The 27,507-nt window shown below is 35.1% G+C and overlaps 1 protein-coding gene across 1 annotated transcript; it reads left to right on the forward strand.

Annotated features, from left to right (window-relative positions):
• The first annotated feature begins 9,502 nt into the window (after window positions 1-9,502).
• LOC150099076 (inositol-trisphosphate 3-kinase homolog) lies at window positions 9,503-27,427 on the forward strand. Its single transcript, XM_090404877.1, has 10 exons — window positions 9,503-10,140; window positions 15,023-15,271; window positions 15,782-15,866; window positions 15,968-16,114; window positions 16,550-16,622; window positions 18,874-19,009; window positions 20,767-20,823; window positions 21,848-22,021; window positions 22,962-23,135; window positions 26,965-27,427. The coding sequence occupies exons 1-10, from the start codon at window positions 10,024-10,026 to the stop codon at window positions 27,010-27,012; spliced, it is 1,260 nt and encodes a 419-aa protein (XP_090261003.1). The 5' UTR covers window positions 9,503-10,023; the 3' UTR covers window positions 27,013-27,427.
• The last annotated feature ends 80 nt before the right edge of the window (window positions 27,428-27,507 follow it).

Genomic DNA, 27,507 nt, shown 5'->3' on the forward strand with positions numbered 1-27,507 from the left:
AACCGTCAACCATGTAATGATGTACAAATTAACACAAAATTTTAAGGGTTTATTGTTTCTTTCTTTTTTCACTACTTTCAGTCTATCCGCATTAATACTAAATGCACTTTGGATTTCAAACTTTTCATGTCCTCAACATTACATATTCCGAAGATTTTTCTCGACACTGTTAGGAGAAAGTTTGGCATCGAGGTTGAAGGAACTCTAGTTTTTCATTCTCACAAAATTGACGAAAGGGTCAGAAGAACCCAAGCAAATCACCGACATAGGACGCTGGAATCGTAGCCTTAGTAAGCGTCATGATTCCAAAACAACGACGTAGGAGGAAAACACTTACTGGTGTTCCTCGTCAAATTTCTAAGGTTTTGCGCAGATTCCTCTCTCTGATTTGACTGTTTCATTACGTTATCTATCCAGTTGTTCGGGTTTTCGTTACAAGGGCCGTGGATAAAAAAAAAAAAAAATAAATAAACAAAATCCACACAGAATCTATTCTTTGGCCTGTCAGCACGACATTCCATTCTCATTAATGAAAGGTCATTCTAAGAGTTAAGCGCGGAGGAAACCGCAGAAGATTTACAATATGTACCTCAACAAGGACCCATTCTGGTTCCCTTCAAATCCTGGTGACACACCTCGGACAGTGGCGAACTACATTCGTGTCGAAAGGAAGTCGAGAACGCATTTCGCCACTCTGTAGATGGGGCAGGTTATGAGTGTTTGATTGACGTCAGAGGCAGGTCACGTGATGCTTTAAATATAGAATAAACGATTACTTCCAGCATCTGTTCGCATGCTTGTCATCCTTCTAAACGATAAAAGCAGGAAATATTTTAAAATAATTTGGATGAATAGGTGCACGAGCTTCCCAAATGCGAGACAATTTTGAAGCGCCAAAAGGAAATTTGCACAGCTTACTAACAACCATCTGCAGAACGTGGTAAGTATCTATTGTGGATCAACTGTTTCACAATACGTGCTTCAATAAACTATTTGATCAGGTTTAGACTATTTTCGTATCCAAGCTAGCAGCAGTCTACGTGATGGGGGGGGGGGAGAAATCGCAGTAATTAAGATGAAAATAGATATCTTTAAGTGTGATCGATCATCTATAAGCGTAAGCTAGAATGCGTTTCTATTGGTTGGTTGCGCTTTATTGAGTCAGCAACTAATACCAGGAGGCCTGTTTCACTCCACAAAGAGACAGCTGTTTCATTTTCTGTGCGTAATTTTAAGAGAACGGCATTTTAAAACTGCAGTTAAATTAACCACATCGAAAAAAAACATGACGCAGTCTATTAACAACGATAAATGCGGAACTTCTGGTTTGAGTAGTCCGCACTATCCCGTAACAATATACTTTCAGCATCTGGTCGTGTCGTCATATTTACTCAGTAGGCACCACTCTACATTACGCCAGTCTCGGGGATACGCTTCAGGGATTCCTAACTAGATGCTCTCCTGCCTAACTCAGTTAGGGGGAACTGGGGTCGTGCACAATTACAGAAGCGAACACCCAGGAATGAGCAAACGTAAGTTTTATTGACAAGTGGAAAGAAAATTGCAATAAACTAACAAACAGCTAATCTGGTAGAAGGCCCCCCCCCCACTACTCACGGGGTGGGATCAAGAACTATTCCGGTGAACTGCGAGATAGATTTGCGATCGTTAACGGAAATCGCACAATGTCATGCGTTCTAGCGAATGCAGGTTCAGAGAGGCCCCTGAAGTGAGGGGAACGAGAAAGAAGCGTCACTGCTGATGAGGTCCACGTGTTCCATCCGGGTCATATCTCTTAACGCTTCCGGTAGCAGGAAGTGCTGATACACCTTGAGAGTTTAACCACCGAAAAGTTGCTCGGCTCTTGTCTAGGGGTCATGCAAGAACATACTGATAGCACGCGGTACTAATTCCCCCCCCCCCTCATACGCAGCTCCTACTGGCTAATTCAATGGCATGTCGTGCGACTAACACGTTTATATAAAAATTGTGGTCAGAAAAACAAAACTAGATACAATTATTTAAGAAAAGCTTAACAATACCCCAAAAGGGGAGGAATAACGGAATTAATTGGTATAAAAACCCCTAAACAGTACATACACACACACACACACACACATTGATTGACAAATGGAATAAAGAAACCAAATTTGATACAATGGCTGACAGATAGAAATTACATGACGGAGGAAAGGTCTGTAGCAAAGAGAATGAGCGGAGGCGCCTCCGAATTAAATAATAATACGAGACTGTTAAGAACCGAGAATGAAAAAAGCAGAATGCAATCAATGATTAGATGGCATTTTTTATCTTCAGATGGTAACGCTACAGAATGTTATTCACTACTTGAATTCTTCGAAAGTCTAAATGATAAGGGGCCACCGCCTGATAAAATATCAGGATGGTTGTTAGGATATATGCGGTCCCTAAATTCAATAAAAAAAAAAAAAAAAAACGGTATTTTTATGTTTTGAGATACAATGTTGCCGCTCCTTGACACTGCAAAAAAATGCTGTTACAAAAGTGAAGACCTTCAAGTGTCCAAATGTACACCCATCTACCTCCGCTCCAAAAAAAAAAAAAAAAAAATAATAATAAAATAAAATAAATAAATAAAATAAAATAATAATAACTAACAAATGTGAAGACAACGGAACATTAATACTGTTTTACATGCATCTAAAATATTTCTCACTGGACTATATAAGACAGCACTAAAACGACAGAATATTAAGCAAAAACAACTCAAATTGGAATCAACTGTGAATGAAAACGAAGTTACAACAAAGGAGTGCGATAAGGGGTTCGTTGTTCAATCAACTGTATGTGACACACACACATACGAGGAACAGCTTATAAAAACAATCGAAGGGCGAGAAACTGGAAAATTAAAATAACGACAAACGGTATAACATCAGATATGCCGATGAAACTGTGCTATAACAAAGATATTCTTAACTTCCATGGATGTCCTCTTCCTCCACAAAACGAAAAATTCCATCTATTCATACTTGTACGATCCTTTTAGAAGTTTGCAGATTCCTATCATAACATCCCTCTTCCTCTGTTTGCTAGTGTCTACACTCCACACATTCTCAATCTATATCCACAATCTCTACACAATCCCAATCTCATCTTCTGCACTCTCTCCACTGCATCAGCATCACACCACGGAAACCAGCAGACCAGATCCGCGCACAATACTCCAAGTGAGGTCTTATCGAGGCCTTGTAAAGAGGCAAAATAACTTCGTTGTCCTTGCATGTCAAGTTTCGTTTCAGCATTGCCATTCCTCTGAAGTTGTATTTGTAATCTTTGCTCTATGTGGCTCTTGAACTTCAACTTCTTTCTACGAAAACTCCAGTGTTCCAAGCCTAATCAGTTTCTTCTAGCATAATTCGCCTATATTTGCACCGTCAGCTGTATGTCACCTGTCAAATCCGTACACACAGAATTAGTCGTTTGTCCATTATTCAATGTTTTACATCTATGACACTGGGAAGGATTCACTAAGCCTTGCAGACTCACATCCCCAGTATACCACTTTTTGATATCTGTCTGTCGGCCATCCTCTTATCCAGTGGCGCCCGGTGAAAATTTTAAGTGGGGGTGCTGCATATACAAACAAACAAGCAAAAAAACATTTTTCTTCCTAATCAGTAACAATTTATTAATAAATAAATTTACATATTAAAAAATTGCTTTGTTAAAAATATTTCACCCTCACCACGAACAAACACCAATAATAAGTTTCGCATCTCACAGAAATAACGCGCTCAAGCATACGATACACTGCCCAACCAAGCAGGGTCGGAATGATCTTGTAACGTGCAATCACAAGCGCAAACGAAAGTCGGCGAGTCTGGCTGCATTTGGCCAAACGCGATAATTCTGACACTGCGTTAAATCGCAGTGCATTTGTTTCGTGTAACGATAATTGAAAAAATATAATTATTTTCATATTTTCAACAGTGACACTCGTCATAATTCAGCCTTGTAACTATAATAAATAAATAATTAAATGTTATTTTAACAAAATAAAATAAGATTTACAAAAAATAGTTCACCCTCACTACGAACACGCACCAATAATAAAAGTTTCGTATCTCACAGAAATAACGCGCGCAAGCATATGATACACTGCCCAACCAAGCAGTGTCGGAATGACTTGTAAAGTGCAATCACAAGCGCAAACGAATATCGGCGAGACTGGCTGCGATTGGTCGAACTTGATAATTCCGACACTGCGTTAGATCGCGGTGTTGTTGTTTCGTAATCTAAAGCGTTAATCGAACAATTCCAATTATTAACTATTCATCACTGTCGAAACATAAGCTGTAACCTTTAACATGTTGTATTGCATTTATATAATGTTGTAAGGATTGTTATTATTTATAAACACAAACAAAATGTAAATTTTTCATAATCATGCGGAGGTTTCTGTGGTTAAGAAGTTCAATCGAATTATTTCGGTTTTGTGACCACATTTTTATTAAAAACGACTGTTTTTTAAAACTAAACAAGTACTAAAAAACAAACCCGACAAGTTTCGTTGGTCGTCAGACTAACATCTTCAGGGGTAAAGATAACTAACAGTTTAAAGCACAAATATAAGAAATTACGAAAAAAAAAAAAAACAAGTTCATTTGTTGGTATTATGAACATCAAAAAAGTTCGTTAAAAACCGAACAAGATCTATACAACCGTTAATACGTGTTAGGTGGAAACAATGCTATTCGATGTCACGTTCTGTGGTCACTTTCACTCTGTCCGAGGCCTGAACTGGGTAAAATTTTGATAAACGCTGACCAAACTTGATTTAAAATCAAACCTTGATTTTTGTTGCATTGCGTAGCAATTTTGATCATATTTGCTGCCTCTTTGAATTTTCTTGTGAGACAGTTTTTTAATCAATGTAAGCCGTGTTTGTTCTGTCCCAGAGTACATCGTGACCTGTAGAAGTTGTGTGAAATGCCAAACCAGACCTATGTTCTCTCTTTTTTTGTACGTCCTTTTGATGTTCACTCATGCGTATTTCTCCCGATCTCCCCGTCTGACCTACGTAGCAGATACCACAGGAACAGTGAATATTATAAACTTCTGGTTTTTTCACTGGGTGATGTGGAAGTTTCGGAGGACGAAGGGATGTTGATATTTTTTCAAGTGGCAGGAAAGTCACTTTTATGTTGTACTTGTAGAGAAGTTTGGCTAATTTATCTGTGACATTCTTGATATAAGGAAGGGTGACTGCGTTCTTGAAGTCTTGTTTATTTAGGTTTCTCGTAGGTGCTGTATTGAGAATTTTCTTAATTATCTTAGTTTTGAAACCAATCAGTTGTAGGATCTGTGTTAAGTATTGTATTTCTTCTTTCCGCTTTTCTTCTGTACTGGGGGATGCTGTATGCTTTATCCCTTGAGGTTTTTATGAGGCCTATTTTTTGCTTGGTGTGGTGATGTGAGGTAGCATGAAGGAATCTTCCTGTGTTTGTCGACTTTCTATAAATGGAAAACGATAATCTGTTTACAAAAATTTGGCTCCGCTATGTGGACGATATATTCATCATTTGGACAGGAACAGCACTAAAACTGACTGCATTTAAAGACTATCTTAATAACTTACATCCTAACATAAAATTTACTCTGGAATTTGAAGAAAATAAAAAACTTCCTTTCCTAGACATTCTTATAGAAATAAATGAAAGAAAAAATCGAAAAATATCATAGTGTATCCATTCCTCTTGTCTAACGCCGTGGCAATTATAGAATGCAAGCAAGTTGCTAAACCATGACCTTTCCTTAGTTAATCCATACTGTTCGTCGCAAAGTAGAGATTCACTGTCAACCCATTTCTGAATGCGAGCCATTACCAACTTTTCCAAAATCTTCACCACCACTCTTGAGATATAGATTGGTCAATAGTTGGATACATCAGTCTTTGCACCACTCTTGTGCAATGGGATTACCATACATTTTTTCTACTCCTGTGGAATCTTCTCTGTTCTGAGACTCAAATTATATAGCTTGGCCAAAGGAATAGCCAGTTCGGCTGACCACTCTTTTAGCAACAGTTTCTGTTACAAAATTCTTATTCGGTTTGCGCAAGAGCTCCTTCCTCTCAAATTCACCTGAGTGTTTTTTCATGCAGTGAAGAGGTAGCAGGGAGTGACCTGCTGATAGCTTTTAGCAAAATGGCTACTCATTAGTTGAACACTTTCTTCTGCGTTTCACCCGCATATCAATTGTATTCAGAAGAGTTATTCTTTCAAATTCATCATTTCAAATTACGGCTACTGCATGAAAAAACTGGCTCTGCAAGTTTTTTCATGCAGTAGTTGTAATTCTTCTCGGCTGCTCTTTACAATTTTCATAGCTGACATCATCCTCACTGAAACGGTATTCCTTCGACATCATCTTTTCCTTAAGAATCTCTTGCTTAATAGTATTGCATAACGATTTGATTTCTACAGTATTTATTCTTCGAAATCTATGGACACACTCCGATATTGCATCGTTGAAGTATTTTTATGTTTCTCATGCTGCCAATATCCTTCCGGTCTAGCAAACCATACTGTGAAACAGAACCTAAGTGTTCTCCTGAATAGTTTTCTGCATTGTAGTTTAGCAGCAACCTTTTTTGAATGAAGTACACTTAACCTTAGCCACTTCCAAGTTAGTACAGCATGGCACTAGCCGGAGGCAGTCTTGAGGGAAAAAAATAACAAACTGAACCTCCTCTGACGCTATAATCAGATCTAACACTTATTTTGACCTCGAATTCCTTCTGTCACATGCTCCTTGAGGAAGTTGTCTTGCAACAACAATTTAACAAATTAATTGTCTTTCATCCTTCTTACGAGGTTTCACCGCTGCCCAATGAGTTTTCGGATAATTGAAGTCACTCGTGATGATTACTCTTTCCGCAGCCATCATATTTATTTGATAACGCATTTCGCCGTAACCTAGCTACCAACAACAGAAGGGTTCGAACTCACCCCCACATGGAAAATCTTACTAGTAATGCAGTCAAAGCTTTCTTGCCTAACTGGACTCAAATCATCCAATATCGTTAGCAGGGCCGTACTTATGCACAGGCTTTAGCTAGGGCCAATTTAAAGGCCCCAAACAATGAGAGAAGGGTTCCGTAGCACTCTAGCGGGAAAAGTGCAAGTACGGCGCTGATCGTTAGCAGCACAGTCTCTCTCTCTCTCTTGTCTACCCATTCTAAAAATACTGTGCCGTTTATCCTCGATACCAGTCAGCACATCTGCCTCTGCAGCCAGGTCATAGAGTTTTACTAATTTGTTTCTGGTTCTCCTAACATTCGTGTGTACAGACATAACGAGTTACCTGCATACATTTTTTTTTCTTTTTTGTACATACTCATTTATCAGTGGAATGCAATGAATAGAGAGAGATGCTGTTGACGAGAAGGAAGTCGAAAACCGCAGGACATGTGCCGAGAGAATAGATTTCGTGCAGATCCCAAAAGTGGGATTGAAGGAAGCCAACTTCCAAGGTGGATGAGGTGCTGTGAAGAGAAGACATCATAATAACAAAAGTCGATGTTGAAAAACCATCACTTTTGTTTATGAGATGGCGCCTAAAGAAGGGGAAGAAATAAAAAATCTCTCATTTGGTCCACAACCTGCCAACCAAATGCTTTCATGAAATTTGTTTTGCCGAAGTAGCATTTATAATCCTTCCTTTTTTCTACATAAGCACAGCAGTGAGCCATTCCTATTCCAACTATGAACTCACTTAAGTAAGCCCCCTCCTCCCCACACACCGCCTTTCGATTCATCTTTCCCTTTTGAAAGTACTTGCCTCCCTTCATCTCTACTGCCTAAAAATACCAACCAGATTCCAATCCAATAAAAATAAGAATAAAACTACAACGACATCGGTTACACCAAAATGACATGTTTTCATTGTGTGTTGTTTTTATGAGCTGATCTCAGTGAGGAATCAGCATTTTCTTAAAGGTGATTTTAAATTTTTCTAGAATTGTTATTTATCAATATTCATTTCACTAGTAAAAATAGTCAAAACTGAACGATCTGCCCTTTCTGATGTTTTCATACGTTTATTACACTTTCTTTTTGTAAGAGGTTTGCCAATACCTGTCATTCCACTCGACCACAAAAAAACGATGCAACCTCTAGTAGCAACACGGCAGAATAGGATGGGCCTGATGGCCTTTCATTACATCAGTCGCTTGAGATTTACACCCCTCATGCAACTGTTGCCCACTTTCCTTTCTTTTTTTCCCTGTTGTGGTAGGCTCATTTTCATTTTAATCCATTGATGCTTCTCACCAGAGGGAGAAATTATTGTTATCCCATGCTGCATAGCTAACACCAGCACAATACTGATCTTTCTTCAGGTTCATCTCTCGTATTTTTGGCAGCGTGTAGCGAAGAGAAACTCAGCAGTTTTGGATTTCGTTTGGATACCAGGCCGTGATTATCCCTCAAAAATTCCACAAACGATGCTTCTTTATGTTGTCAAATGTACCCTCGGCCCAGTCTATGTTGCGATAGGTGAAACTGTCCACTTTGATATCGACATTGTGAGACTTTAAAAGCTGTTCTTGTTGTCGTTTGGAATTACAGTACCGGCAGGATTAAAAACGGTACTATCTCCGAATGACACCGGCTAAATAAAATAAAATAAAATAAAATAAAATAAAAATTGAAAACATCCTTTGAAAATTCTGATTCAAACCCGTTTATTCCTGTATTAATTTCTGCCGAAATTAATACAGGAATAAACATCCAAGGCTATGATGCCGTTACATTATGTCTGTTAATTGCAAATGTTCTTTTGTGGAATGAAAAACAAGTTTCCGCACGATGGGAACCTTACACCACTGGCGCACCCAAAGGAGGGGGGAGGGGATATGCTCCCAAAGAAAAAACACTAGAAAAATTTCCAAAAATCTTTTCCTAATTAATAAAATTCTTTTTTTTTTTTAATTTCTGTTGTGTCGTCTCTTCCATTTCTATACTACTTATGAATTAGCGATCATTGCAGATGCTCAGTCACAGGTCGTATGCGATGCGTCGTGTGTATTCTCAAATCGTTTACTCAATTCGGGCCTCCACCAAGATTAAATCCTGAGTGCGCCACTGACTATATGAGACCGGATAACTCGCCTTATAAAAGGTTCTTTGCCTTCTAGACGGGAACCGAACCTAAGTCTTTGCAACCAAAGAACGAGAAGGTTGACTTCAGGTATGTTTACGTTTCTCTAAGCAAGAATCCCATCAACATGTTGTGTAACATTCTCACTTTTCGTTCCAAAGCGTAATAGCATCTGATAGCTTGTGTTTATTTCGGTATGGCTCTGTCTCTCTCTTTTTGTTTTTCCAGAAAAAAATGCACGTCACTGCTGTTCGTGAACAACGTGCAGTGTTAAGCAATGCTTATGCATTGCATGGTAGTCGCTTATGCTACATGAATTTTTTTTTTCCGACGTTGGTTTTTGGTATTTGTTAAAGCAACGATTTTATTATTTACGTCCATTTAGTCATGCGCCGTGGATTGATTTATCGAAAATAAACAAGGCAGAGAACCGTAACACTAAATAATTTATTATAGCCGCTTGTCGTGCTATAATACGTTTGGGCGCTGTTTTATTTCCTGGAGAGACGGGAACAAAGGACGAAAGCTGCAGTCACTCTTGACGTCGTATTAGACCTTATCGCACGTTCTGGTTAATGACGTCAGGCAGTTTAGGACCGCCTACTCTCCGACGAAACTACACGAACTGGAGTTGCAGCAACGTCTATAAAACTTACTGGTTGGCTACAACCCTGCGTTATTTTCTAAACGTTTGCAGAGAGGAGTGGTTGTTGATCTCCATCGTTTTGCTGTGGTGTTTGTTGCCTAACTGCGGTAATTAGTATTATAAGTTGTGCTTCACGATCAAGCGAATAATATTTTGTGTGCCAGGGAAGTTCCACATTTGAAGAGGACGTATAACGGACTATTTCGCTTCGTTTAGTGTAGTGCAGAAGCGCTATGTGCAAAACAACGGTATGCTGTAATATTCCGAACTTGGAAGATGTCGATGTGTTGACTGCGCTAAAGCAATTATCTGCCCTCAAAATGAAATTTCAAAGTAGTCGGTATCTATCGGTAAGTTTCTATCAACTTCTAATCTGTTGTTTTGTATTTAAGTTAATGAAATTTTAACATGACTTTTCCAAATATATTTAATATGAATTATTGTTGCGGTGGCCCACATATCCAAAACAAATTATTTACGTTCTAGAAAACAAGCATGCTTTGTTTACGATCAGGTCCACATCTGCGCACTAAACTAAACCTTGTATAAAGCGAACAGCGTGCGAATTAGCTTTTCGTGTAACGAATCGTGGATACAATTCGAGTTCGATATTATTTCCTCATGAAAATAAGAAAAATCGGCAGTTTTATAATAATTTTTGAGATGTTGAAGTTTTTCGGCTTGAAAGTCGAGAAAAACAAGCTGTTTAAATTTCATTAATTAAAAAATATGTCCGTGATACCAGATGGACAACAGATAAAAGAATTACAACTAAATGACACGTACTTAAAACATGCATGTAACAAACGCATCTTTACTGGAAGGACATGTTTCCATTAGTTGGAGAAAACACCGGGTTCTATCCTTGCCGTTATGTTAATTATATTTTTTTTATAAAGCCTTTCTTCTTCGCATTCTGTCCTGGAAACTCGGATTTTCCTTTGCAAAACGGCAGAAGCAATGGAGTTTGTGCATCGTGCTAGTATAGTGGCCTCCAGAGCTGTTTCATGGAGACGCCTAGTCATTACAATAGCGTGGAGTAGCTACGCAAGTCTTTATCAACAGCGGAAGAAAAATTCCCTAAAAATGAAGTAGAGCATTAAAAAAAAAAAAATTATGAGACTGCCACGTGGACAATGGAAACGACAGCGAATAGACAGTACAATTCGTAATTTTAACTTTAGCGTTTGACAACTCTGCAGTAAGATACGGCTTCCGTCAAAGAAGAAGCGGAACGTTTATTCACATATTCGGCTTCTGTTATCACATTCTTAAACAGGATACTCTGAAGTGATGTGTGGAACTTAAGAGATATCTTTAATTCAATTTAGATACGAAAAATACCGCGGTTATCTTTCAGCCTGGTAGAATCTGTACACGATCGAGGTCAACGGATCCATTGGATAGAAGTATACTTTTATTGCCTTGGCCTAAAAAATTCAGGTCGCTCAGTGACATTTGGAGAACATTTGCTCAAGTGAACCGTGCTAATTAGTCACAGTTCCCGGATGCTACAGATGACGTCCTCCGTTTACAAAACCTTACACTGAGTAGCGTCAGTAATTGAGTTAAAGCTTTACGTTTCGTTTTCCCAATGCTATCAGAACATTAGAAACCTTGCGTGCTGGATACTTATTCAGGACAACTTCCATTACATTGGAAAGAGCATCCTAAATTTTACGGATATACATGTAAATAACAACCTAAAAATCTACCCGTATATTATTATTATGTGACATCTCCAAGTAATTCAAAGACTCATCGTGGGTGGGCAGAAGATCCTCTCAGTAATTTTAATTTTCTCAGTAATATTAAAGTAATTTTGCTAATCGTGTGTGTTCTTTGGCAGATTTGTCTGTATGCGGGATGCAAAAAATAGTGTCCGGGAGGAGAAAAATTTTGCTACCTTCCTATGAGATCGGCTGATCATATTCATTTGAAGAGCAGAGATAAAGAGCTCCATTCTTTTATTTTCATACAAATTAATGCTATCGTTAAACTGAAGTGGATTATATATTAATAAAATATGTTAAGTAATTGTGACAATCATCCTGAATATTCTGAGTAAAAGTTGAAGTTAATCATACCTACAAAAAATATGCTAGCGAATGTGTGCGCTTAGAGTGTTTCTTTAAACTTTTTTGAGATGCGAAATGCTACATAAAACTTTTTCGCTGAATCCTTTTCCATAAAAAATATCGTTAAGTAAATTATGACCATGAATGCTTATATATGCCAAATATTTTAAAAAAGAAATAACTTGTGTTGTTTATTCACATCGGTAAATATATTTAATAAATGCATTAATATTACCGAAATACTGTATTAATATCTGTACTGTACTGCACTGCATTAGCTGGTGAGTACTTCTCACGCTTTTTCTTTTCTTTTCTAGCTACATACAATTACGTTTTCTGCTCTGGGGAACTCCGATACCGTGTTTTAAGTTTAATGCAAGAAATTTAGTTTTATGAAAGTTAATTGGGGGGGGGGGGAGTGTTTTTCGCGTTATGACAGAAAGCAACTAAAGCCACTGTATTAGGTCTGATAAGTGGCTATTCGCCTGTATTAATGGATAACTGGAGGAGTGTGTGAGAGAAATGTAAAATCAGTGTGCAAATTTCAACTGATCATTCTAAATGATAAATATCATCACATTGGATAACGGATCATGATAAACTACCATGCATGAATGATACCGTGAAATGTGCTTCTTAAAAACAGTAGTTTAATCCACTATAAGATTAAGCTGAAACACAGGAGACCTCTACAATTAACAAACAGTGTTGCATTTAATTGTATTTAACACCATACATGAAGCCAGAAGCACATTACAGAAATTAAAAAGTTATACTACAAGATGGAAAAGCAAGTATTATTTTATTATTCAAGTGGAATATTCAAAAACATTTTAGATATTTTTTATAATATCAGCAGCAAGAGAATTTCTGAATGCAAATAATTTGATATTTGCACTGTATTTTTTAAGCACAGTAAGGAATATCTGTCTATACCCCACCCTCAAGACTGATGGATATTTCAGGTATCTTCATAATGGGTACTAATACTAAAATACAGGAACCATGCATTACTTTTTAATAGGCACCAATCAGCATAATTAAATAAACTTGCAAATCATTTATATTTCCATATGAACCCCATCCACAAAATGCTTAAATTTATATGATAATGGCTGGAACAATTAGATAGCCAAGGAAACGGGTACTGCCATTTCTTTTGAATAATTGGCAATTGTAGTTTCTCCAAAATACAGGCAGAGTAAATTTGTTCTACAGGATAGGGGTGAAAAACATGAAAGAGGTGGAGTTGCAAGCATGGAGAGTTTTAGATGGACTGGAAACGTTTCCACATGTTATCTGCAGAAAGACAAGAACAATAATCTAGAATAAAGTGAGTCAACAGGGATGTGATTATTGATTGTAATGTCTGTTCTTTGACACTGCACAAGACATTTAAATATAAACGTCAAATAGAATTTTATACAGGAATTTAAACAATTTTGTAAATCACAAAATGTAAAATATAAGGCAATAATTTTTTATTTTTATTTTTTAAACTGATGATATACAGGTTATGTTCCATTAGTTATGTTTGGTGAGCTATTTAAAAACAAAATGCAATTTGATTAATAATAGCTAAATATTTGAATTCATTATGGTATTAAGTCAGGATAAAATGCTCTGGTTAAATATCCTCTTTTATTAATAGTGTATTTGGTAAAAAGTCTAGAAGTCTTTTAAGAAACTCAATGAAATAAATAATCTGAATAAACTACATAAACAGAGTAAAGTGATCTTTCCTGCTTAAGATTCATATACAGAATAATACATTAATGAAAGCAAAAAACCAGAAATTATCAATATTATAATATTAAACTTTGAATGGTGATATAAAGTTGACCAGAACCTCTGCACATGTTTCATTCCCCTTCACAGTGCTTCACCATGCTTGCTTGCATTTGTCAGAGGAAGAGGATATTCATGCTGCTCAGCCTGTATCAATTAACTAGTAAAGTCCTTTCTTAAGTATCTAGTAAATAATAATAATAAAAAAAATTGAAATGCTGCTGAGCAAGTATTGTAGTTGTTTGAATTACAGCCAAAGCAAAATAAGGTTCTGACATCTGCATGTTACGTCAGTAAATTGCACGTATTCTTCTGGCTAGTAAAGGCATCGCCTGCTCTTTTATGTAACTACTTTTTGTTACCCACTGAACAGCAGCACTTTCAATCACGTTTTCCATGCATATGATAACTGACTGTCTTTCATATATATATATATATATATATATATACTCAATTCTTAACTAGTTTTTAAAAAAAATTGACTTTGAAATTATCAGTAACCTAATGAGGAAAAAGAACAATAGCATCATTTCAGAATTAAATCATTATGCTAAACAGTTCTCTCCCATTTCCACATGCAGTTCGTCCATGATACTAGTATATTACTGATTCAACAGTCATGTTTGGGAATTACTATAGGAAATGGGTTCTAAATTCATTTTAGTACAAAACAGTGAGGGACATTTTGTGTTGGAAAAACTGGCTTGAGATGTTTTAGTCAAGAATAGAGGTTACTGCTGTGTTTCAAGTTTTTTCAATTTCATTTCTGATTAGTGATTACTTAATACTAATTTAAATTTAAGTTCCACTCGATCATTAAGATATTCAATGAAAATTAAACTTACAAAAACAATTTCAGATAGCAATGACTATTTTGAGCATGAGAGAAGAACCAAAGGTGTTTCTTTAACTTCTAATTTTTGTGTCTCATTAAAATAACAAGTAAGCAACTTAGATTATACTGCACCACCATTTAAATCAACCCCCCCCCCCCAAAAAAAATGAAGGTTTTATTTTTGGTACCTCTAAGCTGGCTTGGCTGACTGAATGAATAGTGTAAACCATGGGGTCCAAAAAAATGCTATATGTTCAAATCTTACAACAGTGGATGTTTATGAAAGTCTTTAGATGATAGTTTCTTGTGAGATCCTCACCTTGCTTATTGGAGGCCTGAAGTGCCCCACTAGAGCAAAGTGGGGCACTTCAGGCCTTCATTATCTAACCCTTAGCTCACTCACAATACTAAATGTCTTACATCTATAATCTTTTATGGGCGAGATTCATATAAATAATTTGCATAAACCACAATAAAGTTCTTTGATAGTATATTAAATTATTATATATCAATTTTTTTTTTTTATTATAGGCTGCAAGAGAGAGTGAAAGCAAAACAGAGCTTTCCTCTGCACTACATTCCAAACAAAATGTCAGCGTAGACAGAAAACTCAACAAGAGGAAAGCCCATTTTGCAAAAAATGCTTTTAGCAATTGTTATAAAAGGAAAGAAGTTGATGTTTCACAAAGTGAGAAGTCATTACGAGCTTCAAGTGGAGACTTTAAGAGCTCTAAGGATATTACCTCTGATGATCTTACACTCTTACAGCTGTTAGCTTTGGTAAGTTTACTGTATGAACAGCATTCACTACTCATAATTAATAAATTACTAGTCAAGATTCATTATGGGAAGTTCGCGATGTCTTCTGTTGTTATACATATTCTTAAATTTAACATTAATGCTGATGTCAGCTGCCTTTTTAAAATAAACAGGTTATTATTCTAATAAGTGGACTTTTTTTTTTTTGATATTTTATTTATTCCAAATGATTTGAAGTAATTTCTAGTTGTTATTGACTACACTGAGTTACACGACATCTACCTTTTGGTTCTAGTGTGAACTAGCTGGGAATAATTGGAATATCAGTATCAAATTTAGAATAAGCATATTTCATTATGAAATGCCAACTACTTAGAGCAACCAGCAGTAAAGCCCAGGATCAAATTCAGTTCTAGTCTGAAGGTCATTTGTCAGGAGGCTGGATGTCATGTAATTCACCGTATTTAATTATGACTAGAAATAGTAATAGTAGCTATGATTATCTTCTGAAGAATTTTATTTTTATTATAGAATGCACTTGAACTTACCGCACCAGCCAGTGATATCCTGCTGAAAAACAGAATAAATGGTTGGATTCAGTTATCTGGACATGAAGGTAAGCTAAAAATAATGTCCTGATATATTGACTTTAGTTGTTTCTTTTTTATATATATATATATATATATATATATATATATGAAAAATTTACTTTTACAGGTTCATTTGCCCCAGCAGGCCCAGGAACTCTTTGGAAAAAACGTAGTTCAGACAAGACAGAAGTTTTTGCATATGAAAGACTCATGAAAGATAGTATAGTGGATATGGTGCCACATTTCTATAGAGATGTTGAATATGGTGGAGAATGTATCCTTTCTTATAGGTTATTAATTTTCAGAATTAACATTATGTTCCATTTTCTGCTCTTGCAGATAGTTTCTATAAATAACATTAATATTAATTAATCATACAAAATGCAGAAGGGAAGAGAAATATTTAATTTCTAATTGTAACTGTTTAGAAGGGTTTTTATGAAATATTTGTGTTCATTAATTTTTATTAATTGCATCCTGAAAAATGTAAGGAATAGCATTTAGCAAAACTTCTATCAGAATATAAAATATTCTTATTGCCTTAAGACATGTAAATAGATCTGTTTTTATCATTTTAAGTAATCCTTGTTATTAAGTTATACATTTTAGGGAGATACAGTAGTTCCATATGTTATATAGATGAACCTGATGTTAGTAATAACTAAAATAGAACATATTTGAAAGGTTTTCCTTGACCTAGTCTTTCCAGACTTCATTGAGATGCAAGATTTACTATATAACTTTCAGAATCCTGCCATCATGGACATTAAAATGGGAACAAGGTAACTTGCTCATTATTAAACTGGTTTCAGTTCCTTTTTCTATCTTTCACATAACTTTAAATTATAGTTTAAAACACATTTAGTTTATTTAGTACTTTTATGTGAAATCAAATTTTTTTTTAAAATTTAATTATTATTGAAAGAAAAATTATTCTGAATTTAGATAGTCAGTATTAAAGCTGTACTACAGGATAAAAATGTACAATATATAAAAATTTCATAAGGGTACCATGTGGATTTTTATAGTATTATAGAACAGTAACATAATAACTTCAGTATTCTACTGATGTTCCAAACATGGTGACAGAATTGTAAGAGACACCATCTCTTGAATATAAATAATTTTAACTATCTGATGATTAATATACTTTTTCACATTCCTTATATTGCTCTCTTTAATTTAAATAAAATGAACCAATAAGAAAAATGCAATAAAAAGATTGCCACACATTCCCGAATTAATAATTTCTATAATGAATAAAATAAATAACATAATGAAATAAAATACTTGCCATCTAAAATTTTTGCATTTTAGATGGAAAACGATTTTCTTCGCTTCATGTGATCCCATCATACTCCTGTAAACTCAGGGTTTTCATCTTGCAAGATAAACCAAGTCAAAGAACATATGTAATTAATATATACATGAAGATTCTGCAAATAGGATAAACCACCCTATCATAGTAATAATTAGGTTTATATTAAGCCAATCCTTGGCCGTGACAGGCCATTGAGCATAACATGTGGAGGAAGATGAGATGAGAACATCTTGATAATATGCTGTTTTGTAGTAATAAATAATAGTAATTTATTTTAAAAGCTTGCTTTAGCAATGACATGAAATTAGTCAATTGTTCTCATTTAATACATGGCATAATTCAGAAGGTTAAATTCGAGATGGCATAAAGCTTTGATAATACCCATTCATAAAAAGCGAAATAAAACTAAATGCGAGAAATATAACACCTCCTCTGTTTATATTATTTGTTATAAGATTTATGCAAGCATACTTGAGAAGAGCCTAATGAAAAATTGTGAATGAGAAACTTGGGAAAGTACAATTTAGTTACATACTAAATAGGGTTTGTCTGTATCAGATTTTCACTTTAAGACACATAGTTAAGAAATTATGGGAATATAAATAAAAAGGATCTGTATTTAAGATTTATAGATCTGGAAAAAGGCATATGACAGGGTGCAAAGAGAAAAGCTGTTCAGAACACTGCAGTTATATGATGTAAATGACATACAGAACAATACATAAGTCATCAGTTAGAATCAGAGGAAGTCCAGGAAGATGGTTTAATATTAAATCAGGTGTAAAACAAGAGTTCACATTCCCTCTACTCTTATTCTGTATGGATCATATTATAAAGTAAAGTGGTATTAAAGCTGCAGATGTTAATCTTAGCTGTTTACTTTATGCAAATATTATAATCTTAAATAAATCTAATTCCAGTCTGCAGAATTTCCTAACTAAATTGAATAATAGCTTTAACAAATTTGGCATGAAATTTTGTAATAAAAAGAAAGACTGAAAATAAACAGGAACGTGGAAAACATTAGCCACATCCTGAATGAAGAATTTATATGATGTATAAAATATTTCAGCTATTTAGGAACAGTTCTTAGCAAAGATAGCAAATTAAATATGGAAATAGTTAACAGAATAAGCAAAGCTGGTATGGTCAGGAATCTACTGAATAAATTTATATGAATAAGAGAGAACCTGAGTCTTCATAGCTCAGTTGGTATAGTTGAAGCCCTTTGATCAGAAAGACCTTGGTTCAATTTCCCTCCATGACGTGAAGATCCTTTATCTGGTTTCTTTCAACTAAAAGTGAGTTAACTGGTCTCATATGGAGATGGAAGATTCCCCCCCCCCTCGGTAACTCAGAAGTACTTTAGAAGACAAAAAAAAAAAAATAACTAACGCTATGGGAGTGCTGACAATTGACAAAAAAAAATGGGAGGAAAATTGTTGTTAAGAGATTAGTAATGATATAGTACTGTTATGGTATTCATCAAGGAATTTAATGATCATAATACATAAAAATAAGTAAATATACTTCTGATAACAGAAATACATTTGGTCGGTTTGTATACATTATGGAGTGGAAATTGTTATATAATTTGTTATGCCTAATTTATATGGAAAATTAAATGAACTGGAAAGGATTAACTGCATACACATAACATATTTGTAAATTGATGATTTTATTACTAAGTAATGGTATTCTTATCTTTTTAGAACTTTTCTTGAGGAAGAAGTTCAGAATAATAAAGCAAGAGCTGATCTCTATCAGAAAATGATCAAAGTAGATCCAAATGCCCCAACTGAGAATGAACGACAAGCTGGTGCTATTACAAAGCTTCGTTACATGCAGGTAACTTTTAAGAACTTCTTTATCCTCTTTTGTAGTATTTTTGTAATATAAGGCAGCATATTCATCTCAAAGTATTTTTGGCTTTTCTTCCTCTTAGCATGTTAGCCTCATTGGCCCATTAACCTAACAAAACCCCATTATCACAAGCAGTTATTTGGCTTTGTATAAACATCATGATAGGGTGGTTAATTTTCTCTATGTAGACTTATGTGGATGTGTGTAAAAGCACATATTAGTATATTTCTTTTTCTTGATGAGAAAAAAAAACAAAAAAACTTACCACCTCTGGGTGATAACCTTCAGTTGAAAGACCTTATCTTACATCCTTTGTTTTTCTGTCCATAAGGCATCGCCAATTAACAGCTAAGGAGACTGACAGAAGTATTAGAATATTAAAATGGTAAATGAAATTGATTTTTAATAATAACATTAATAATCTGTAGGTCATCTCCTACTTGAATGGTATCATTCAGCTTTTGTAATGCATTGTCAATATTTAATAATGGCAGGCAGCTGAAATTATTATTATTATGACAAAATCCAGGGAGTCCAAAGACTCATCGAGGGAGGGCACCCACTCCACAACTCTGTCTCCACCAACTTCAACAAACCGCAACTACACCAATGCCATCTACTGCCGACCACCACCACTTATTTCCACAGACAATCACAAACATCCATGCCCACGGCAAGATTCGAACCCACAGCCTTTTGGCTGGAGAGCAGGTATGCTAACCACTCGGCCAACTAGGCTGGCATTATCACTTCCTTTAGTGTTGCCTTTGAAATAGTTAAAGCATGCCGACATAAAATATATTGACAAGTGTCCTGATCAGTTATTTCAGCTTTTTTCCAGCAGGTATTTTGGAAATTCTTTGCTTGTAAAGTCAATTGTGAAACTATTTTTTCCAATTAGATGCATATAAGTCAGTGTGGAACAGAGCATCTATATCAGTTCCATCCTCCTTTTATACTGTAGATTCAATGACCTGTCATGTCCAAGTACTTTGCTTCTTTTGAAATCTGATTACTAATTAAGATAGGATGATTAATCCTATCTGTATTGTTCTGGTTGGTTTGCCTGTTTCACAAATTAGCAACCTGATTTTCTGGAAAGAAAAGCCTTGCCACCTCCACATGAAACTGGCTAACTCACTGCTTGAAAAGCCCTGATAAAGGTTGTTTGCATTCTAGATGGGAATTTGAACCTAGGCTTTTCCATTCAGAGGGTATCATTGATACTGACTGAATTATGGAGGCATGTGTGTGTGTATTGCTAAAATATTCAGTATATGACATACACAGAGGATGAAGTGCTATTGACACTGTGATTACTGTTCCCCTTTCTAGCATGTTGTTCCCTAGGAAATTGTGTGATACACACCTCACACATGAACCTTTTTATACAAGACTAAATCTGACCATTGAAAGTATCGGCTATGATCCATAGTAGTGCTAGCTTTTTTACTGAACCTCATTACTGGGATGATTGCACTTCAGGAGGTAGCAGTATCTCCAAAACTTGAGCATCAAATCTAAACAATGCACAGTGTAGTCTGTTGCTTCACAAAACCTGTTTTTGTCATTCTAGTCTAAGATGATGAGCCATTTAACATTCTAAATGGCATTTTAGTATTTATATTAGTATTATGCAGGATCACATATTACTAATATGTCATCCTACATATTAGGATAATTATTGAGATAGAATAACTTGTTTTGACTTAATTGTAAACTAATTTCCTGTATATTTTCAGTTTAGAGAAACTGTGAGTTCTACGTCTCAGCTTGGATTTAGGATAGAAGGATTCAAGGTAAGTTCATGTTTATATTTGTGGTTTATTTTTGAATTAATATAATTTTAATGCTGTAATAATTTTCTCTCAGAGCTTTCATGGAATGCATTCTTAAGTAGTGTACACGATCCTGTTAATAGTGCAGTTGATTTTTATTTCTTTCTTTATTATTATTAATTTTTTTTTTTTTTTTTTTTTTGTGAATCAGGCTGGTAAAAGGTTCTAAAATCTATAGTTGGTATAAGGAGTGGGCCATGGATTAGGTAATTCAGAAACATTGTTCTAGACTCCAACTAAACGCAACTTTTTCAAGCTACTTAATGAATTGCATTCCATATTGATTCTGTCATTTTAACTCTTGAACACGCCAAGCCGTAATTATTTTTTGTAAAGTACTTTCAACTAATCCATCTGTACTCTGGCCTCTGGATCTCTCAACACTTTTAGTAAAAGGATTGGCAATGCTAATATTTAAAGTCTCCTTCTGTAGCATGTTAGTACTGTGAGTGGGCTAGGGTCTAAATAGTCTGCTTGGAAATAATGCTCTTCAGGTCAAACATGATGCTTCCTCTATCCCACTACTGCCAAACCTCAAGATGGTGGTCTCACACCATGTGATGAAAGCCCCTATCATCTAGAAGTATGTAGAAACACCCATACCACAGTAAGATTCAGGGCTACTTGTAAATTGGCAAGCAGATACACCATTCACTTGACCCACTAGGTAGCAGCTTACCCATTATTTTTCTTAAATACTGATAACGCAATGTCTTTGTCCCATGACTAAAAGCTCAGATTGTTATTAAAATATATCTACATGTGTGGTTAACTGCAAATGCATGCATATAACAGTATAACTAAGCTTGAAGTTTATATAATTTTGTTTGATATAATTTATATATGTTCACATGCAAGTTTATTATAAAAGAAATAATGCTTAAAAATCCTCTAAAGATGTGATGTTTTTATAGTTTTATTTCTTAAGTTTTAATTATTTATGATATATTAATTAATCAATTATATTTTGTAATTCTCTCCACAGCCAGAAGGCAAATCTCCCACAAAGGATCTGAAATTGGTGAAATCAAGAGAAGAAGTTTTAAATACTATAAAGGAATTTTTAAATGGTCATGAAAATGTATATATTCAGTTGCTGGATCGTTTAAAACAGCTGAAAACCAAATTGGAAAAATCAAATTTTTTCAGATATCATGAGGTATGTGCACTTTATTTCTGTAATGGCAAGTCATTGCAATTTAATTTCATACATGGTGCTAATGCATCACAATGATCAATTAAATTAATTTATATTTTGCAAATGAATATCGTAAATAATTAAAAATCAGATGATAGCACAGTGTTTTGTCAGAGTGGGTTATACTGTATTTCGGTTTCAGTTATGGGATAATAACTGCAAATAATAAACACTGGAATTTTCATATTTTTCTGATGTCAGTGAAGAGTTGATGTTTAGGCAATAAGTAAAACTGCAAATATTTAATGGACATGATTTTCAGATGCTAATTCAGGGTTTAGAAAGGAGATGTAATATCAGTCATCACATATGAAATAGAAGCCTATATAACTCCATAATGTTTGATGGGACTGCAATAATAGTGTAACTGTCTTGAGTATTTTTGTCTCATAGAGGAAAATTGATAGTTAAATAAATCAGTTAAAGTCAGAGTAGGTTATATTGTGTTTCAGTTATGGGATAATAGCTGCAAATAATCTAGTTGCATTTTATATATATATATAAATGTTTAATATTTTGCCTCATGGCTCAAACACATCAGATGCATTTAAACAGCAAACATCCCAAAATCTACTTTACCACAGGGTGGGGAGAGGAAGTACACCATTTCCAACACATTTTTCAAATTGTTTATTTTTGGTTATACAGAAAGCCAGCACTTACTGACATACTTGGATAAACAGTTATACCATTGGTCTGCAAAGTGTATTTCAGTTTTTGCTATAATGTTTTGTATAATTACTTACAATTAAGGTTACTTCTTTGAAATTTCAATGACTTTATTTTTAATATTTAATGTGTTTCAAGTTTTGAAACACATTGAAAGAACTGAAATTCACAATTTATTAGTTATTACTGTTCTGTTTGTATGGGTTTTAATAAGTTAAATTCTGATATTTAGGTCATTGGCAGCAGTTTACTCATAATTCATGATGGCAGAAAAGCTGGAGTTTGGATGATTGATTTTGCCAAAACTGTTCCTCTTCCTAGTGGGTTAAATATTGACCACAAAAGTCAGTGGAAAAATGGAAACCATGAAGATGGTTATTTGTGTGGGTTGGATAATCTTATTTCGGTAGGTATGCATAACAGTAAATGTAATAAACAATAAACTTAAAATTTATGATAGAATGCTAGGAATGCCAAAGCTTATGATTTCGCAGTACTGTTCATACAATATATGTAGTTTAAATTTAGAGGTGTCACGGGTGTGGTATGTGTGTGTGTGGGGGGTTATCTTATTGGCTGGTTTTTCTATTTCAGGTATTTTTCATCGAACTATGTTTTGTACATCATCCCCCCCCCTCAAAAAAAAAAAAATCAATCATACATTTGTACTGTGAATGGGTTAAAAGTTTCTAGAACAAGGCTCTTGAACTGACATGGATCTTTTTTTAAGCCACTTCAGGTCTCCAGTAAGAAGACTGATGCTATCACTTTAGATTCATAAAACGTATCTTCTATCTGAAGACAATATTGTAGTGGTGGTGGTGGGGGGGGGAATATGAAGCTGGTATTTTATTGAATTTCAGCTGTTTGGCTCGAGGCATAAGTTCCCCATGAAAATATTTGCTATCCAATGTAAGCATGTTCTGATAGCAGTTTAATTTTCTGGATGTTTTTCCTTTTTTGATAATGGTGGGGTGATGCAGTCACAAAAATGTGTTGGGAGCATGAAAGAAAAAAGATCCTTAGGTGTACAACTGACATTGTTATAGTGGTGATTATCTGATTTGGTTATTGTACTCAATAACCAGTATTTTGCAATGCTTGAACCTGTTAAATGTTGGATTCTCTGAATGGTGTCTTCGTTTAGATTGTGGGGCATTCTTCATCGAGTTAGGAGGGTGATTTCATTGTTCAATTTCTATGAACACTGGTAATATAGAGTATTATGGATATAGTGGAAGAAATGTAGAAATAAGGCATCAAAGGACATCATGCATGTGAGGCAGATCAAAAACTTTGGAGGAAGGGATGTGGATATAAGAAACGGATGGAGAATACTTTGAAGGGCTTTTGAATGAAGAAAATGCAAGGACTCGCAGAGAAGATGGGGAGCCTTATGAGGGGATGGTGTAGAACGTTAGTAGAGTGAAAGTGAAGGAGGCCAGAAAGAGGACGAAGAATGGAAAATCTGTGGGCCCTGACAGGATCTCAGTGGAGGCATGGAAGGCACTTGGGGAAGAGGGAATTGACCTGCTGTGGGACCTATTAATAAAAGTTTGTCAACAGGAAAATATACCCAAGGAATGGAGGGAAAGTACTCTTGTCCCCATCTACAAGAGTAAAGGGGATGCACAAGACTGTAAGAATTACAGAGGAATAAAGTTGATGTCCCACACAATGAAAATCCTAGAGAGGATTCTTGATGGAAGACTGAGGAAGGAGGTGGAGATTGCAAAGGAGCAATTTGGCTTCATGCCTGGTCGATCGACGATAAATGCTATCTTTGGGTTATGGCAGATGATGGAAAAGTTTCGAGAGAAGCAATGGGAGCTACATCTGGTATTTATTGATCTGGAGAAAGTGTATGATAGAGTACCAAGGCAAGAAGTCTGGAGGTGTCTGAGGGAGAAGAAGGTACCAGAGAAATATGTCAGGCTGGTGCAGGAGATGTACAGAAATGTGAAGACAAGAGTTTGTACCTGCCTGGGAGAGACAGAAAGTTTTCCAGTGACAGTTGGCTTGCATCAAGGGTCAGCATTAAGTCCGTTCCTGTTTAATATTGTGATGGAGGAGGTGAGAGAAGACTCGCATTGGACTATGTTGTATGCTGACATCATGCTGTGTGCAGAATCAAGAGAAGAAGTGGCAGCTAAACTGGAAAGTACTGGAAGAGAGAGGTATGAGACTGAGCAGAAGTAAGACAGAGTATGTGTTGCAAAGTGAATGGCAGCCAGGAGACAGATCTGGAAGGAAATGTCATCAGGAAGGTCAGTGACGTTAGATACTTAAGTTCAACAATGAAAGAGGATGGTGAGGCTGAGAAGGAAGTGGGATGCAGGATGGTTGGAGTGCTATGCAATAAGAGGGTGCCGATCAATCTACAGGACAGCAGTGAGACCAGCTATGACGTATGCTATGGAAACTGTGGCCCTGAGGAAAAATTAACATCAGCAGGATGGAGGTAGCGGAGATGAGAATGTTTAGGTGGATGTGCGGTGTGACTAAAAAGGATCGTCTGAGAAATGACTATGTAAAGAGAATGGTGAAAGTTACGGACTTAGGAGCAAAGATACAGGAGGCAAAGTTGAGATGGTTTGGTCATGTGATGAGGAGGGAGGAAGAGTATGTGGGAAGAAAGGTCATGCAGATGGATGTGCAGGGGAGGAGGAAGCATGGGCAGCCAAAGAAGAGATGGTGGAGGAGGAGTTGAAGATGAACTTGGATGTGGCTACAGCCCAAGACAGGAGTTTGTGGAGGAGACTCACTACAAACAGCGACCCTACTTAAGTGGGCAAAGCTGCAGAAGAAGATGGATATAGTGGTTGTGGATAATAGTTTTTACAGAGAGGAGAGGTGTAGGCAATTACCTGTACTACAAATCCCATGTGTTCACACATATTTGAAATTTTATGGATAAGTTTTGCTTGGTTACTTGTTGAAAATGTTCCTCAAATGAGAAGCTATCATTTTTTAAATACATTTTTATTTTAATATCATTTTTTAAATGTATAATAAAAAAACAAGTTTCATTTTAATCTGTAGTGGTATTTGAGGTCATATGATCTTTTTAACAAAAATTTTAAACAACTTTAAAGATATTTTACTTTTGTACAATATCATGTATAAATAAAAAATTGGCCATCTGATAAATTAGACTTTTGCTATTATTTTGTAAAAAAAAAAATTGTTCCTATTTTAAATGAACCGTTTTTAGTAATTTTTAGAAATAACATTAGCTTCTATATTGTCATGCTGAGCAGCATTTTAAAATGTAACATAACAAAAAACCAAAACATACACAGAATATAAGAGCAATCAGATCCTGAAATAAATAAGAGCACTAATAATATCACTGCACAATTTATTTCAAGTAATGATTCTGACTTCTTAAATCATGTTGCTCCTAACATTTAAAATTACACAGAGAAAGCAAAGCTATTTTTGGTGATGGAGCACCCTGTTAAAAATTATCCAATTAGGTTACATAAATGCTAAATAAATAGGATTATATTAAATAAAGATTATTAATTTTGACTTACCTGTGTGCACTTTTTAAAGCAAGGATGATACAGCTCTTTGGACCAGGACATGAATAACTGAGTTGGTGTGTAATTAGGAGGTGAGCATACACCCAAGTTTCATCACCAAAAATAGCTTTGCTTTCTCTCTTCATTTCAAGAAAATGATATAGAGCATTATTAGAACATATTTACATCAATTACTATTACTAGTGAACAATAAACAGCTATAAACCATCCCATTTCTAAAAGCAAAACTGCTTTTATAATGGGATGATTTATGTGCAAATTAAAACTCTTGAAAATTTTTTAATTATGATCATTATTGTTATTGTGCAAAAGATGTTTATGTTAACACTTGTGTGTTAGAGATGACATTAACCCAAACTCTCACTTATCATTTGTTGTAATGATAGCTTAATGAACTGGACAATGGAATAATTAGACAAAATAAAATAAAAAAATTAACTATTGAAACAGTTCTTAAAATATACAGAATTGTTAATTTTTCTTTTCAACCAATGTTTTAAAATAAAATTTGGAAATAAGACTAGCCACAAAAAAAAAAAAAAAAAAAAAAAAAAAAAATGTACTGCAGCAGATGCTGTTTCTATTCTGAACTCCATGAATACTTTTTAGACTTACATATATTGTAAATAAATTCAATTCTGATATCTGGGGATATAGTTTATTAATATGCCAATTTTTCTTTATTAGGTATATGAAGACTGTGGAAAACTACTAAAGATAGATATACGGCCCTGACAAACATAAGATGAGCTTTTAGGTCCTATATTTATTCATCTTAGTCATTCCTAACAATATACTGTGAAGAATTCAAGAAATAACTATTTTTCATACTCTATTTCCCAAATGCAAAGGAGCTGTTCTGTTTGTTACAACAAGGTCATTAAAATTAAAGACATTAAAATGTTATCAAATGAACTTTTTGCTGCCATGTCAACACTGTGCATTATTCAGTTTGATGTATTTATTAATTTATTTAAAATTATGGACATTACAAGGCAACTTGTAATGTTGCTCAATAATTAGTTCCCTACTGTGGGAAAACAGTTGTAAATTATTGTATAATAAGGAAGGTTTTTAAGTCTTTGATAATATGTACATATAATTTATTATCACTATTTTCTGTTAATAAAACATAATTGATTTTTAATAAGTTAATTTCTTATTACCATCTGTGGAAACTGACATATATAATCCCATTAGTACTGAGGTGACTGATATGGTAATCGATCT

This window comes from Typopeltis vanoorti, chromosome 15 (genome assembly GCF_054136105.1).
Source record: "Typopeltis vanoorti isolate ZY-2024b chromosome 15, IOZ_Tvanoo_1.0, whole genome shotgun sequence".
NCBI lineage: Eukaryota > Metazoa > Arthropoda > Arachnida > Uropygi > Thelyphonidae > Typopeltis > Typopeltis vanoorti.